Genomic DNA, 16203 nt, shown 5'->3' on the forward strand with positions numbered 1-16203 from the left:
TAGAAATAGATACATGCAACAGATGGTGACTCTAGTGTAACTGAGAGACAGCTGAATATACAAACACTGCAAAGTCCTACCTAGAGCAACAGACCTGCTCTGCCTCAGCTCCTCTTTATTTATGTGGCACTAAATCTTCACACTGCTTACAGGCATGGAAACAAATAGTCCTCTTTTTTCATTATTAAGGTACACCATTCATTAAAAAAACACTTCTGCATTTAAAAATTAAGTCTTCCTTTCACTAAAATCTTTCTTCACAGGTTCAACAGCTGATGCCAAAATAGTAAGTTTCATATTATTTAGTTCACCACAATTGCATCTCTCCTTTCACACTAAGAGGATTCAAGGTACTCCAAAGCGACATCATAGCAGAAACGATATTGCTCCTAGGAGTGGAAAAAATTAGAAGTCATTATATTTAAAAACATATCCCCCACCTTTTTTTTTTTTTAAAAAGGGTCACTAGTAAAATTGCATTATAGTTTATTTCTCTGCTGTCCTATTTTAGCTACACACGATTTTTGGTAATCTTTAGGAATTTACTGCTAGCTATGCCTTGAGATCTAATCATACTGTAAGACAACTAGTCAGGGAGATAATAAGTGTATTGGCTTCCCTATGATTTGTTGTTCTATTTTACCAGTTACAAAACACAGCTTTCATTATCAGTGGAGAATTTATCCTCTGGAAAAAGACAATATATATTTTACACAGTCAAACAGTATTTAGCACTTAGCACCAACATCTCAATATGACAGTAAGGTGCTAATTTGATTGAAACTTACTTTGGAGATTGTGATAAAACTCCTTAATGTCAAAGAGATAGAAATTTGAATTTCAATGAGCTGGTAAGCAGGGATTTACAGCTTTGCAGCCTGATTGTGCAAAGATATGAATTCTAAAAGGCCTACTGTCTGAGAGGAAAAGATAACCAAGTCCTTTCTAAGATGAGTGATAAGACACTGTATCCCTTTAATTCTGTTTATTCTGAAAAAAAAAAGGATAAAATCCCCTCTACCTCATAATCACAGCTCAGAAACTACGAACTTCTAGCAGGAAGTGGGGGAAATGTTCTGAAAGGTTTTACTGTTCCATTCCGTCTAGTTATCTGATCATCTTGGTTAAAGTAGGGCAGGTGACAATACTATACTGGTTTTCTTGGCTTGCTTCCTTACACAGCTGAACAGCTGCTGTGTATGAGATCAAGTCAGGACACCCACATAATACATGACACTGAAAGCTTTCAACTCCATTCATTCAGGAATTGCAGACTAAAAATGTAGTAGAATAACTTTCCCCCATCCCCGGCTACATCAACCCTTAATGCTGGAAACCCTAAATGATACCATATATGCTTGGAATCTCCAAAGGGCCTAAAGTGAACATTGGTACAGAACTGTGGGTTAAATTTGGCCTACAGGTAACTTGAATTAGCCCCAGATATGCCTGGGTATGAGTTTCAGTAGCCATAATAATAACTGCTTAAAATTTGCCAGACAGAAGGCCGCAAAATCTAAAATATCTACATCTGATAGGGCATGTAAAATACGGAGGACCATTTAATGCGGCATACTTAATGAGATTACAAGGAATCTGGCTATCGACCGAGTTACATGAGGGTTACAATCATTTAGTAGATATCGTACAAGCCCTCCATCAGTTTGGGCTCAGCTGTCTATGGATAGCCAAGAGTAACCTATTGATAGTGTCTATCATGCAAATGTAGTAGGAAACAACAAGAGACTGTTTCAATGAGTGTTTGGAAACTTACAGAAGCTAACCAAAGCTTATATGTTTCATATACAATGTAAGATCTTGCATTTCATCAGGCATTTGCTTGGTGGGAGAAAGTATGGGTGTGACGGATAAGGGGCTAATCTGCAGCAAGAGCTGACAGACCAAGAGTGGACGGAGCCAGAGAGCTGACACTCTGAGCTCTGAGAGACAGAAAAGCATTCGAAGCTTTGGGACCCAGCTTGGATAGAAGGCTGTGAAGAGAGTCGAAGCTTGGGACCAGCCAGAGAGGGCTGTGTTAGTTTGGAAGCTTGGTAGCAAGACTGAGCAGCAGCCAGACTGTACTCTGTGAACCTGAGGGGTTCTGTGAAAGTGAAAGCTATTGACACACACAACCTGTGGTAGTGACAGGAGTGAGAATTGGGTTAGAGACAGGGCCCATTCTCAGGTCACGAAGGGGAATGAGTCTCTGAGGTTGAGCTATTCCGGTAGCAGGAAGGTGTGGAGGATTACAGCCACTAAGGTGGGGTAGTCAGAGAGAGCTAGGCTGGGGACAGAGACTGAGAGTCTGAGTCTGAATTTCAGAGACTGAGAGTCTGAAAGTCTGAATAATAGTTCTGAGGGATAGAACTAAGCTTGAAACTGAGAACTGAAGGAACTTGAGTGAAGAAAACATCTAAGCTATCTCTGAAGTAATCTTGAGTTTTCCCTCCAATTTCTGCCTTTTCCTTGAAAACCTATTTCTGTGAGTTCTGTTCAATAAACTTCCCTGTTTTGTCTGTTTAAGTTGAAAAGCCTCTTGTCTCCTATTTCTCACTGAGGTAAATACGGGTGTGGGACTGGAGGAGAAGGAAAATAATCTTCTCACAAATATACTCAGGCCAATGCTTTTCCCCTCAGCATATACGGCCGGGCTGAGTGAGTGGGATATTGAAGTGGTTGAAAGGGGGGGGGGTGTCATAATGGGGTTACTCAAATTTGCAATATATTAAAATATAACAATTACTTTATTGGTATTTGTACACTATGTTAACTGTAATTATGGAAGAATGTTTCCACCTGGTTTACATTATTCAGAAAATAAGTTTAAAAAAATGCATTGGTTGCCCACTCAAAACAATATTCAAAAACCACGAACTTACCGGTGTTTCTACCATGTTTGGCTTACTGTTCCTTAAAGTTTTTACTGCATGGAAAACATCAACAACATTCTGTCTTTTAAGCATTTCCACTACAATGCCTATGGCACAGAACATTCCACTTCGTCCACCACCATTCCTAAGCACAAAGAAAACAATGTGTTGCAAACAAAACAAAACACCCCTGTTAATTTCATGTACAACATATGACAGAGCATAAAACATATGAAAGACCTCAGAAAAAGGGAGCCCCAAGTTAAGTAATAAAACAGGAAACAAATACGGATTACATGAAACCTATTGGCTTGCATTTCACCTCAAATTTCCAAAAAGGAGGCAACTTTTGCAAATCGCCCATGGCCACCTGAAATGCTCACAAAATGCTGCTCCTGGGGAATGAATGAGACGCCCCCAGGAATAATTTGAGGGGAAATCAGAGGTCTCCCACTGGAGGAGAGAACTGGGGGGAAAATCACTCCCCTTGCACCTGCAGAAATTCTAGGTAGGATCCAAGCTATTAACTAAATATGTAATTAAAACATATGCCTGAAAATGTAACTATCACTGAAATCCCAATAAAATGTGATGAACTCCAATTTTCCAACAGAATAGGGTACAAAAGTTCCTGTTCCAATGTGATGTTTGCACATGTTGCATATGTAATGTCCTACATGTTATTATTAGCCTTACTGAAAAGCAACAGATTTCATTACAAAAATGAAAAGGCACTAAGCTAGAAAATGCTATAGGCCTCCCATGCAGCAGATGAGCCTTTCACAGTATTAGTGCTGTGGATTTGTTTGCCCCAGCACCTTCCTTCAAAGGAGGCACAAGGCAGCACTGCTTAGGGCTGCAAAGTCTCCAGCCAATGTGGAGGGTCTGGCAAGTGGCTATTTAGAGAGCCCACACCAGCCCCCATGCAGGTTTTTACTGGCACAGCTGAGGAGTGGAGATGGAGCTTTGCCTGCTGGATGGATTGCCATTTCACTTTCTTGGCTAAACTGTGGTTGCTTACTCACCGAGGGTGTTGAAAAGAGTGTTGGTGTAGTGTGTGTGTGTATGGCATGAGTGGGCTAATTTGTTTGTTTCAGGGGGTTTCTGGTGGAGTTTACCCCACTCCTTTTGACCTGCTTCTCTTAAATCTCTCTCTTTTTTGACTACTCCCCCCTTTATATCCATATTAAGGAAATCCCCAGGCAGCAACAGGTAGTTTTGGTGCAGGCTTTTCACTCAGGGCACCATCTGAAGGTACTGAGGGCACTGCTTCTCTTAAATGTCTCTCTTTTTCTACTCCTGCCCCCTTTATATTAAGGGAGTCCCCAGGCAGCAACAGGTGCTTTTGGTCCTGGCTGTTCACTCAAGGCACCATCTGAAGGTACTTCTCATGCTGAGAAGAGGTGGTGTGGCGCAATAGCCTCCCCCCCCACCTAGCCAATCAGCCCTACCTTTGTCTCGTTTCAGTTTCAGGTGGCAGTCATTACTTGTGGGAATTTTGCTGCCACCTGAAACTGAAACAAGACAAAGGTAGGGCTAGGTATGTGTGTGTGGGGGGAGGCTATTGCACAACACCACCTCTTCTCAACATGAGAAGTACTTTCAGATGGTGCCTTGAGTGAAAAGCCTGGACCAAAAGCACCTGTTGCTGCCTGGAGACTCCCTTAATATAAAAATCAAATCCAGCATGTGGCTTGCTTCATGTATTGTTAATTCTGTATAGTTATAGTCCTTTCTCCGAAGAGTTTGTTCTCCACGGGGCTTATATAGAATGTGCTGAATGTACTCAGCTATGCGATGATGAGACCTAGGATGAAGACAGCATTGGACACCAAACTTGCCTGATCTAAGGACAATCAACAGCTCTGGTTGGGGGCATGCATTTGGATATACCCAAGCCAAAAACATACCTGAAAAATACCTTATTGGTATTTTGGGGGTATATTCAAGGTCTCCCAAATATATTCACAATTTTTCGGGAAACCAAAAAAATGGTTCCAAAAAATCCCATAAATATTTTTTAAGGTGTTGCTCCCTGCTCAGTGCTTAGATTTGTTCTTCTCTGGTTTTACATTAGTCCTGTTGAGCTGGCACTCCCAGAGTGCCCCAGGATTCTACTGGGCATTCTGTACATTGCCACTCCTGCTGGACTTGCAAAAGTGCACCCCCTTCAGTTTCCAAGCTAGAGATTCTCTGGATTGACATTAATCTTGTTTTGTTTGCACTGCCAGAGTAGCACTGGGTTCTGTTGGGTATTTTGTTCATTGTCATTCGTTCTGCTGGGGAGGGGCCATGGCTCCAGTGATACAGCATCTGCTTGGCATGCAGAAGGTCACAGGTTCAATCCCCGGCATCTCCAGTTAAAGCGACTAGGCAGGTAGGTGATGTGAAAGACCCCTGCCTGAGACCCTGGAGAGAGCCATTGCCAGTCTGAGTGGACAATACTGAATTTGATGGAACGAGAGTCTGATTCAGTATAAGGCAGCTTCATGTGTTTGTAAAAGTGCCCCCCTTCATTTTTTACTGCAGAGATTCTCTGGTTTGACATTGGTTCTGTTGGGTTTGCACCACCACAGTGGCTCTGGGTTTTGCTGGGCTTGTGCACATTGCCATTGGTTTTATTGGGCTTGCAAAAAGTGCCTCCTGCCTGGAGCTTCCACTGCAGAGATTCTCTGGTTTGATTTTGGTTCTGTTTGGCTCGGCACACTGGCCCGTTGTTATACTGGGATTACTGGGTTCTGCAATGGTTCTGTTGGGCTTGTTGTGTTGGTTCTTTCATGGAAGCCATGGTTTGACCAGTGATTGTTGCTTGCAGGTGTGGCTTTTGCCTGGAAGCAACTTGGAGTTTTTTTTTCTTTTTTCTTTCCTCCATAGGAAATAATGGAGGACAGTCTTTGATCCAATCTACTTGAAATTGGTGCCTGTGTCTTCAAAAACAACCCTCCCACCCACCTGGAAAGTTTTCCCATAGGGACTCAGCAGTGGACTTGTTCGATCCAGTGGGATGGGAGCCAATCTAGGAAAGTGTGTCATAAAGCCCACTTTCAGGGTTGTGCTGCGTTCAGGGTTTTCAGTTCAAGAGGCACATTTATTTTGATAAGGCTCTTCCAGTATCTTGTGCAGCTTTTGAACATTTTACCACCATGCTACAGTTCGCTTTCAAGCAGAAGGCTGGCTCAGTTAAGGTGACACATTATTTGGATGACTTCTTGATTGCTGGCCCCAGTAACTCTGGGGAGTGTGCCTGGTTCATTTATCAGGAGCTGGCTGAGAAACAAAAGGTTCCCCTTGTAGCTGAGAAGGCTCAGGGCCCCTCACAGTGCCTGGCATTCTTGGAAACTAACATCTGTAGATGAGGCTTGTTATCTTCCACAGGATGAATTGCAGAAGTGTAGGGCCCTTTTACAGGGTTTATGCTCAAGCCTGTAGGGTGGTGGCTCCTGGCAGAGACTTCTTGGTTGCATTTCAGATGCCCCCAGGAATGTCAAGGAGCCCCATCACAAGATTTGGGTTACAGGACATATGAAGGCTAATGTTTCTGTGTGCCTGCATTTTTTAGAGTTTTAATGAAAGAGCCAGTGTCATGTAGTGGTTAAGAGTATCAGACTAGTTTCTGGGAGACGTGGGTTCGAATCCCCACTTGTGCCACGGAAGTTTGATAGTTGACTTTGGGCCAGTAACACACTCTCAGCCTAATCTACCTCACAGGGTTGTTGTGAGGATACAGTGAAGGAAAGGGGAACTATGTAAGCTCCTTTGGGTCCCCCATGGGGGAGAAAGGCAGGGCACAAATGAAATAAATAAATAAATAATGGAGTATTGTTCTGTGAATGTGTGAGGCTGTCAACTGTACTGGAATAGAGAGAGGAATGGTTGGTTCTAAGTTCATCAGTGCTTTGGCACATTTGCCTCTACAAGTGGCAAGCTTGATCTAGGACTGATTACCACTGTGCATTTTCTAAAGTGGAACACAATTTTTTGAATATTTGGGGGTGAACAGCAAGGTGGCCAAGTTTGCAGATAACACCAAATTATTTAGGGTGGTTAAAACAAAATCAGACTGTGAAGAGCTCCAAAAGGATCTCTTCAAACTGGGGGAATGGGCATTAAAATGGCAAATGAGATTCAATGTGAGCAAGTGTAAAGTGATGCATATCAGGGCAAAAACTCCCAACTTCACATATACACTGATGGGATCTGTGCTGGCAGTGATAGACCAAGAAAAAGATCTTTGGGTGGTAGTGGATAGCTCGATGAAATTGTCAACCCAGTGTGCAGCTGCTGTGAAAAAGGCAAATTCCATGCTGGTCATAATTAGACGAGGAATAGAGAATAAAACTGCTGCTCTCATACTGCCCTTGTACAAATCTGTGGTGAGACCACACTTGGAATACTGTGTACAGTTCTGGTCACCACACCTAAAAAAGGATATTACAGAGCTTGAGAAGGTGCAGAAAAGAGCAACCAAAATGATTAGGGGACTGGAGCAACTGTCCTATGGGGAGCGGTTAAGACGCTTAGGGCTGTTTAGCTTGGAAAGAAGGCGGCTGAGGGCAGACATGATAGAGGTCTATAAAATTATGCATGGTTTGGAGAGAGTGGACAGGGAGAGGTTTTTCTCCATCTCCCATAATACTAGAACACGGGGTCATTTGCTAAAGCTGGAGGGTGAGAGATTCAAAACAGATAAAAGGAAATATTTTTTCACACAACACATAGTTAAATTGTGGAACTCCCTGCCCCAGGATGTGGTGATGGCTGCCAGCTTGGAGGGCTTTAAGAGGGGAGTGGACATATTCATGGAGGAAAGGGGTATTCATGGCTATTAGTTAGAATGGATACTAGTCATGCTGCATACCTATTCTCTCTAGTATCAGAGGAGCATGTCTGTTATATCAGGTGCTGAGGAACAGAGGCAGGATGGTGCTGCTGCAGTCTTGTTTGTGGACTTCCTAGATGCACCTGGTTGGCCACTGTGTGAACAAACTGCAGGACTTGATGGGCCTTGGTCTGATCCAGCATGGCTTTTCTTATATTCTTAATCTCTGTACCCAATGAAGTATGCATGAATTTTATGCAAGGGTATGCTAACTCTAGTACAAAATGTCAAGTGAGGAGACAAGTGGGGCAGACTTCCGGTGAAGGTAATGGCATCCTGACTGCCTCTGCAATCTGCAGAGGAGCTCTGTGAGCTGATTATGGCAGTGAGAGATAACTCACTAGCCGATTTCTCACTCTGGACTAAAGGGTCAGCAAGGAGATTAACTACACAACTTCTAGCATTTTGTCCTTTCTGGTGTTAGTTGAAAAGATGGAGGGTCTCGGCAGCTGACGCCAGCGTGGATAGCAGGAGAAGAGGAAGGTAATCTGGCTCAAAGCCACAGAGAATATATAGACTTTTAAAGAACAGCCATCCCTCATTCCTTGACTGTGGAGACAATTAGCTGTATGTATTAAGAGGGTTGTCGTTTGCTTCTTTGTAAATTGCCCTGGAAGTAAAACTAACTTTTCTCGGAGGGTTATAAATTATCTTGGACCTTTAAGAGGGAGTCGGAAAGAATTGATCTACAAAAAAGAGGAGGAATGCTTAACTGAAGAGACATTCTTGCTAGTTCAGTCTGATTTTTTCCAGATATAAGAGGATACCTTCGAAGCTATTTATTTTGGTGTTGAAAGTGCATTCAAAAGGAGTCAGTTTGCAGATTACACCCTTGGATACAACTGTGTAGAAGACATATGGATTATTAGATAAGACTGGATTACTTTGGAAACCATTGGAATGCGAACAGACAGTGCAGCTGTGGAGATATGTGGAGACTGTTGAGCTGAAAGTATTTGATTGCTTTAATGAACTCTTAATGAACTATATTTTTTCTCGTCCTCTTCTTTTTTACTTATTGGTAGTAAATATTGGCCTCCAGGGTTGCTGTGCAGAGGAAGGCACTGGCAAACCACCTCTGTTAGTCTCTTGCCATGAAAACCCCCAAATTGTCAATTTGTCAATTTTTTTCACACCAAAGGTGGCAAATATATTCCAGGGGCTATTCAGGTTTTTAACCTGAAAATTACCCCAATTATCCTCTTTGGTGTTGCCATCTGGATTACAGTCATCAATGAATCTATAGATCGTCCACTGCTTCAGTTCTTACGAAAACTCCTAAATGCCCCTCGATGTGTTGCTGGCGTTACTCTTCGTTCCGAGTTTGGCCAAATGTCACTTGAAGCTAGGGCGTGGTTGGCCGCCTTTAAACTCCACCTTAAACTGTGCTTTAGCACTGAGGGGTTCCTAGCTTCTCTGAAGCATGACCCTTTCAAATTCCTCATGGCAAAAAATCTTAGATGAGAAACTGGCGTTGCTGGGCTTCTCGCAGGATATGATATCAGATCTTGGGAAAACTGAAGCTTTTGCCAAAATTAAAAAGCGCATTAAAGAGCTCGATTATAACAGTACTACTTTTCGTGCTCGTCGCGTCTGTTCATCCCAGTTCTTCGGAATACCCCCTCCACGTGGTCTGCCTGACTATACATATTATCTGACAACTCCTCGTCTCTGTAGAGCTTTTTGCTTGGCTAGATTGAATGCTAACCCTTCTATGGTAATGCAGGGCAGAATTCTGAATATACCATACTCAGACAGGATCTGCCCTTGCTCTTCTGGCTCTATTGACTCATTAGCCCATGCCCTTTTGGAATGCCGCTTTTACGAGGAACTTCGATCGCACTATATTTCCCCCCTTTTAATATACAAATCCAATGCCTCTGTGACTGACATAATGCCTTTTTTACTAAGCGACAGGGACCCCAAGGCTACATTGTCAGTGGCAAGATTTGTTTCAGTCCTTATATCCCTCCAACACTAGATATATGCTGCTCAAGATCAATTGATCAAGGAGCTTCTAAGGGATAAAAGGAAAGGAAAACCCCCAAAAGGGGTTGCCATAAGTCAGCTGCGATTTGACGGCACTTTACACACACCCAGGTATTGAGACTCATGGCACGAATCAGGATTGAGCTTGAATTTGTAAACCACATAGACAGTTCATTTCTGGGAGTATGTAGGATGGAGTGTTTATTATATATCTTTGTACCATTGTTATTTTTATATCAGTGTCCTTTCTATGCCAATAAAGGTGTCTGAATCTGACTCATGGCAACTATGAGGAAGAAATCCGTAGGACTAACCTTAGGAAGGCAGGTCAGAGTAGAAACTATGGAAAAATATTGTGAACGGTTATCAACTAAATTGGAGTCATTTGAGAGGAAAAAGAATGATAAACTTAATAAGGCAGATCAAAAACTCCTTAAAATAAAAGAACAAATAGCAGGAGATGTCATGAAGTTAGAAAGTTCAATTAATCAAATATTTGGGGATATCACGCAAACCAATGAAAATGTTGAAATACTCGAAGGGAAATCTGAAATATTAAAGAGAGAATTAAAACAAGGCCTAAATAATTTGTCTTTATTGAAGCTCAGAGAAAAAGAATTTGATTTGAGCTATCCCTGACTCTGCAGATGAAAATATTAGTTAGAAAATAGTAACTGCTCTGGCAGACTTTTTGAGAATTTCAGAGGATGAGATGGAGATAGAGATTGACAAAGTTTACAGAATAAACTCTACAGCTTCTTCAGTGAAGAAAGCTCCAAGAGATGCGTTGGTTTATTTTGGAAAAAAGAAAACCAAGGATCAAATTCTACAACATTTTGATATAAAATTGAATATAATGGAGACATAATTGTTTTGAAAGGAATACCGATAAAAATTTTGTGTAAGAGAAAAGAATGCTACTTCCTTACTGAGAAATTAAAACTAAAGAAAATTATGTTTTGCTGGGAAAAACTGGAACAAACCAAAAAGCAGCAGCCACCATGGCTGTGTCACATAGATATGGTAAAACATGCTCTTGGGAAACCCATTCAACTCTTTTTTTCCCACCAGGAGGGTAGGATTCAACATCAGTCCCAGACTCCTAAGAAACAATTTTATCCCCTCAAAAGCTGGAAGCACTCAGCATTGTAAGTCTTCAGCCGTACTTAAAACTCTTATCTCGATGAAGTCTAACTCACAATATGGAGAAGATCAAGTATAAGACAGAAAATGCTAAATTATACTTACAGGCAGTGAATAATGGTTCTACCTTCCCCTTCTTCACATTCCTCTTGCCACTTTTCAACCTGAAGAATTAACTTCAAGAATGACCGTTTGGAACTTGGCACATCCCTGTGAGAAGCCCATCCCAGATACTGGAACTGCTGTACCATCAAATAGCCCTCTTGAGGCTGATGAAAATAAACAAGCTCCTATTAGTGTAATTTATCTAAAACAAAGAATGGTAACACAAGCTAAACAAAAACATTTCTTGCCAGAAACTAACAAGGAAAGATAATGAGTTAGAATGAAACTACAATGAATGGAACCAGCAATCTTCTCTGTTCCTCAAAAAGCTGCTGTAGAGTGTCAGAGGATCCACCTGAACAAAATGCACCAAACAGGGAGATCATAGGGGGCTTCTAGGAAGAGGGAACAGTAGGGAAGATCTGCTTTTGTGAACTTCTTCCATTCACAGACGTTTGGAACTAATCCAGTAACAGTGTCAAGGAGGGACAAAACTACAATAAACTACTTGATATTTCCAAGACGTTATGGAACATTTGGGGGGAAATGTTTTAAAAAAAAAACACAAAAACCTGAAAGCAAGCTGAATTAGAAAATGATGTCTTGGCAAATAGATTGAAAGAATGCAAATAAAGAAAGAATCCAAACATGGCTATGCACTTTACACAAAAGGCTGGGTCTCCAATTATTATCAAATCCTCATTTCTGCCATAGTCCCCTTGCCACATGGCACATTATTCTGGGGCATCCCTGACACTCAGGAAAAGCACAGAGGGCTGCCATAATGAGATGGAGGTGAGAAAGTCAGTTTCCACAAATGACACATGGCCTGTGGTTCATTGAGCCCAACAAAATAAGCATAATGACAAATACAGTCGTAGTGCAAAGAAAGCTACGGTAACAGAGTAATTGTTTTTCACATATTTATAGTGAAAATGCATCAGCTCAGCTCTTAAGGGGGATGATGTTCCATCTAGCCGAATCACAAAGACTCTTCATGCATGTATATTACAATGAAATGATGTATTCTTTTACTGTTCCCATCCATTAGTTTTCATCATTTTATACAGACCAATTAAAAAAATTCCTATTACCTGGGGACCTGCAGCACACTGCATTTTAGATCTATTTCACAGTATTCTAACCTTTTATATCTATGCCTAGTTTCAAAAAACCATGTTTTGGTTAATATTACTTAAATCATACCTATTTAAGAACCCAGTGGTAGGGCTTTTCTGCTAGTCAAAAATATATTCCTTACCCTTGTTAAATTGCATATCCTGAAAATTCTGCTTATTACATCACAATCCATTGAACAGGACATGCCTTCCACCTGAATGGGGCCGTATCTCAGCATACCTTCTTCTGGCCAATACTGCGGACATCCCTGAAAAACATATGAGATTAGTGATTTTAATCTGTAACAGATATTACAGATAATATTATTATATTGATTGTTGTTAATAATGATGCATCTATTTAGGCACGGCTCAGGACAGCTGCCATCATTAAATAATCCAACAATATAATAAAGAATAAACCCACAAATTACAAAGCTTAATATTATTAAAATTGGTTAAATTAGCCAAATCCAGAAAATACAAATAGTAACAGATAGCGCAGCTTTCAGGAACAGGCCGCATTGAGCCCAGTAAAACAGCCAGGGTCCCTAATTCAGTTGAATAGTAGTCTGGAGAGAGAGTGGGAGGTAGCGAGGCCAGATTTATGGAACCGTTGCTGCCCTCAACTATAGGCCTGGTGGAATATCTCTGTTTTGCAGGTCTCGCTGGAGCGGGAATTCCACTCGGCAGAAAACACCCTGGCCCCCGTTGAGGACAGCCAGACACTCTTAGGGCTGGGGACCACTAATAAGTTGCTGTAAGTTGACCGTAATGCTCTTTTGGGGGGGCATACCAGGAAAGCCGGTCCCACAGGTATGATGGTCTCAGACCATGTAAGGCTTTAAAGGTAATAATCAGCATCTTGAACCTGATCCAATGCTCCACTGAACCAGTGCAGTTGGCAGAGCACTGGCTGAATAAGAGCCCTTCCCGGGGTCCCAGTAAGGACCCTTGTTGTGGCATTCTATATCAGCTGGAGCTTCCAGATCTGAATTAACATAACAGGTACACTGAACTACATGTTTGGAGTCAGGTAATCATCAAAATCAGAATAGCTTGATTTTTATGAAACTCGAAAATGCTACAGGATACGAAATTACTGAGATGGTCTATATTTGCCAAAGCAAAGCTGATCAAATTATGTCATGCCTTTGCTAAAGTTCTGAAAGAATTGGAAAAATTCATGTGAAAAAATGTGATATTATACTTAATAAACTCATTGCATTCTAACCCAGGTCCTGTTTTAGAATAACCCAGGTCCTGTTTTAGAATAACTGATTCAGCAAACAGGATTACTGTCAACCTCGCTATTTTGACCTGTCATTTTATTATAAAGCAAGTCCCATTAACTAGTGAGATGTGCTTCAGGATGGGCTCCAAGTAGGGTTGGTCAACTTCCAAGTGGGGCTCAGAGAGCACCCAAAATTATGAACTCCGCCTTCCCCAGGCTCTACCCCCAAATATTCAGGAATTTCTAAACCTAGAGTTGGCAATCCTATCTCCAAGTGTCAAAATAATCTCAAAGCATCTCAAAAAACAATTCCCAATGTGGTGCCCATGGGTGCCCTGGTGACCTCTGATGTATTTCCTGGTGCCCACTTGTTCTTTAGTTTTAAGGATTAAGTCCAAATGGTCTTGAGTAGAACAGAAAAAGCAGGACACATCAGATTGCTCACTTCTAGCTGATGACTAACTCATCCTAAGCAAGCCCGTCACAGCCCTTGATTTGGCACAGGCACAGACCTTCCCATATTTCTGGGCTCAGAAATCTCAGCCAGTGTCTACATGAAGAAAACTCTCCCCTCTGTTGGGAAACTGAAACCAAGCACAGCAAAGAACTAATCCCACCTTTCTATCCCAGCAGCCTAACCCCCATTTGGCCTCTATCTTTTTTCAGAATTCTCAACCTACCTGTATGCTTCACAAATCTGATGACCCTGCTATAAATACACAGATCTCAAATTCTTATATGGTAACTGTTCCCAGATTGCTATTTTGGACTATATATACCTGAAGACTCTTCACAGAAAAAACTCCTTCTATGCGGAAAGGCTGGTGTCAGTGAGAAGGGTTTATAGCCTTCAATCTTCCTGTCAAGTTAGTTTTTGATCTATGGGCTCTTTTCATGCTGGAGCACCCAGTCAAGCCCTTCATCTTCTGAAGTGGTATGGCCCAGGAACAATTTTACCATAAGAAGACAAACTGTGGCCTTAATGCAAAAAAAAAAAAACCAACCCTGTAAACATTCAGAACTGACCTGTGCTAAATCAGCTTCATTTAACATCACAAGAGAAGTACAGCCATAATCATAAACTAATCTCCAGAAATCCTTCACAGTGTTTGGCAGAGGATGCTGTGTGACAATGAAGGCTGCAGGCTGTCGGTAGCTCTGTATTTAAAAAAAACACCACACCATTATTGGAAACAAATATATAGTATTCCCTGAGACTGCTGCCTAGCACTATTACATGTTTTATTTAAAGTTCATATTGAGAATACCATTATATATAATATGAAAAGAAATGATTCAATTAGTTTTTGATACTTTGCACCTTAAAAACCAGTTTCAGTGAATTCATTGGAACTTATTTCCAAGCAAATGTTCTTGAGATCACACTTTGGCTGAACATTCATGCTTCAACCTTCCCGCCAATACTTAACAATGTAGGATTTTGTTAGATATCCTTAATGTTGTTTGGAGGACAACAATGGCTTCTTTTTAGGCAACACCAATATAATAAACCTAGTAGTATAGATATGTTCCATCTCTTGATCATTACTAAAGTACAGACACCAGGATTAGATCAACCGGTAGCCCTCAGATCATGTCACTAGTTTAGTTATCTTACCATATTTAAACAAAAACACTAAGAAAAGTATGGCTACTTTATATATGTAAAAGATTTTCTTCATATTTGTCCACTTCAAGAGCACTCAAAGTATTTAAGAAACAAAAGGATGGATACAGCAGAGAATTTCTGCTTTGGGGAGCAATTTTCAGAGCTTCCCCCACCTGCATGCAGTTCTAGGGAATCCCAGTCCCCAAGAAACACCACTTTGGGTCACAGAGGGAGGGGGGAGACTTTCCCAACCACAGTAAATAAAACCAATATAAAAAACAGAAGCAATAACCACCTATAATAACACATATTTCTCAAAAGCATTTGCCCCTACATGTGATTAAAAACATGGAACAGACCACATCTGACATCTAAACAATGTTTATGTAGGCACTAGACCAATCTGCATAGGAAGGGAGCTCCATAACCAAGGTGACCTCACAAAAAAACACCTGTCCCAGAGTACCCAGAAACTGCAGCTGATCCAGAATCTGGCAGATCTGGATCAGATTCTTATCCAGTCAGTGAAGGACAAAAACACCTCCTTGTTTTGGAAACTGACTTCATGAGTAAATACAGGTAGATTACCCTTGGACTCACACATGATCTCTTTACTTTCAGAAACTATATGAGGATCCCACTTGGTCCTACACGTCAGCCTCCCTTGAAGGCATCCCTGATTGGCCCCCAGTTACCCTCTGTGAAACGAGGGCACTTATTGACCACCTGAAGGGCAACAAGGCCTCAGGGTTGGATGGCATCCCCCCTGAACTTCTAAATAATAACAGGGATTGTGGGGGGGGGGGCTTATTAGCCAACCTCCTTACTTATATAGATGCTACCAGTCAAATCCCAAGGGGCTGGGAAACTGTCATCATAGTCCCCTTCCATAAAAAAGGATGTCAGGATGATCCATCAAACTATCGGCCGATCAGTTTGTTAAGTATCCCCAGCAAAATATATGCAAATAACCTTTTAGGCAAATTATCTTCCTGGCTAGAACAGGAAGAGCTAGTTGGGATTGAACAAGCTGGGTTTAAGAGAGGGGTTTCTACTATTGATCACTGTCTGGTCATTCAACATCTGGCGGAGAAATATGCTCCAGTCAGCCCTGCTCCACTTTTTGCCGTTTTCATTTACTTTAAAGCGGCTTTCGACTCAGTTTCGAGAGTGCGCCTCTGGGAAAAGCTTGATGGGGCTTGATGCCTAGGAAATGCGTTTGGGATTGTAGCCTTATGATTTCAGCAGACCTAGAC

At 41.5% G+C, this 16203-nt stretch overlaps 1 protein-coding gene across 6 annotated transcripts in view; it reads right to left on the bottom strand.

Annotated features, from left to right (window-relative positions):
* Window positions 1-220: 220 nt before the first annotated feature.
* Window positions 221-16203, bottom strand: part of PTPRK (protein tyrosine phosphatase receptor type K) — a 538596-nt gene continuing 522613 nt past the window's right edge. For all 6 annotated transcript variants that reach the window (XM_056856094.1, XM_056856093.1, XM_056856092.1 and 3 more), the window contains 5 exons: window positions 14365-14496; window positions 12248-12373; window positions 10987-11150; window positions 2880-3015; window positions 221-389 (listed from right to left, as the gene is read on the bottom strand). In XM_056856094.1, coding sequence (XP_056712072.1) covers window positions 336-389; window positions 2880-3015; window positions 10987-11150; window positions 12248-12373; window positions 14365-14496 — 612 coding nt within the window. In that variant the 3' untranslated portion in view covers window positions 221-335. The remainder of the gene's footprint in view (window positions 390-2879; window positions 3016-10986; window positions 11151-12247; window positions 12374-14364; window positions 14497-16203) is intronic.

This window comes from Euleptes europaea, chromosome 10 (assembly GCF_029931775.1).
Source record: "Euleptes europaea isolate rEulEur1 chromosome 10, rEulEur1.hap1, whole genome shotgun sequence".
Taxonomy (NCBI): Eukaryota; Metazoa; Chordata; class Lepidosauria; order Squamata; family Sphaerodactylidae; genus Euleptes; species Euleptes europaea.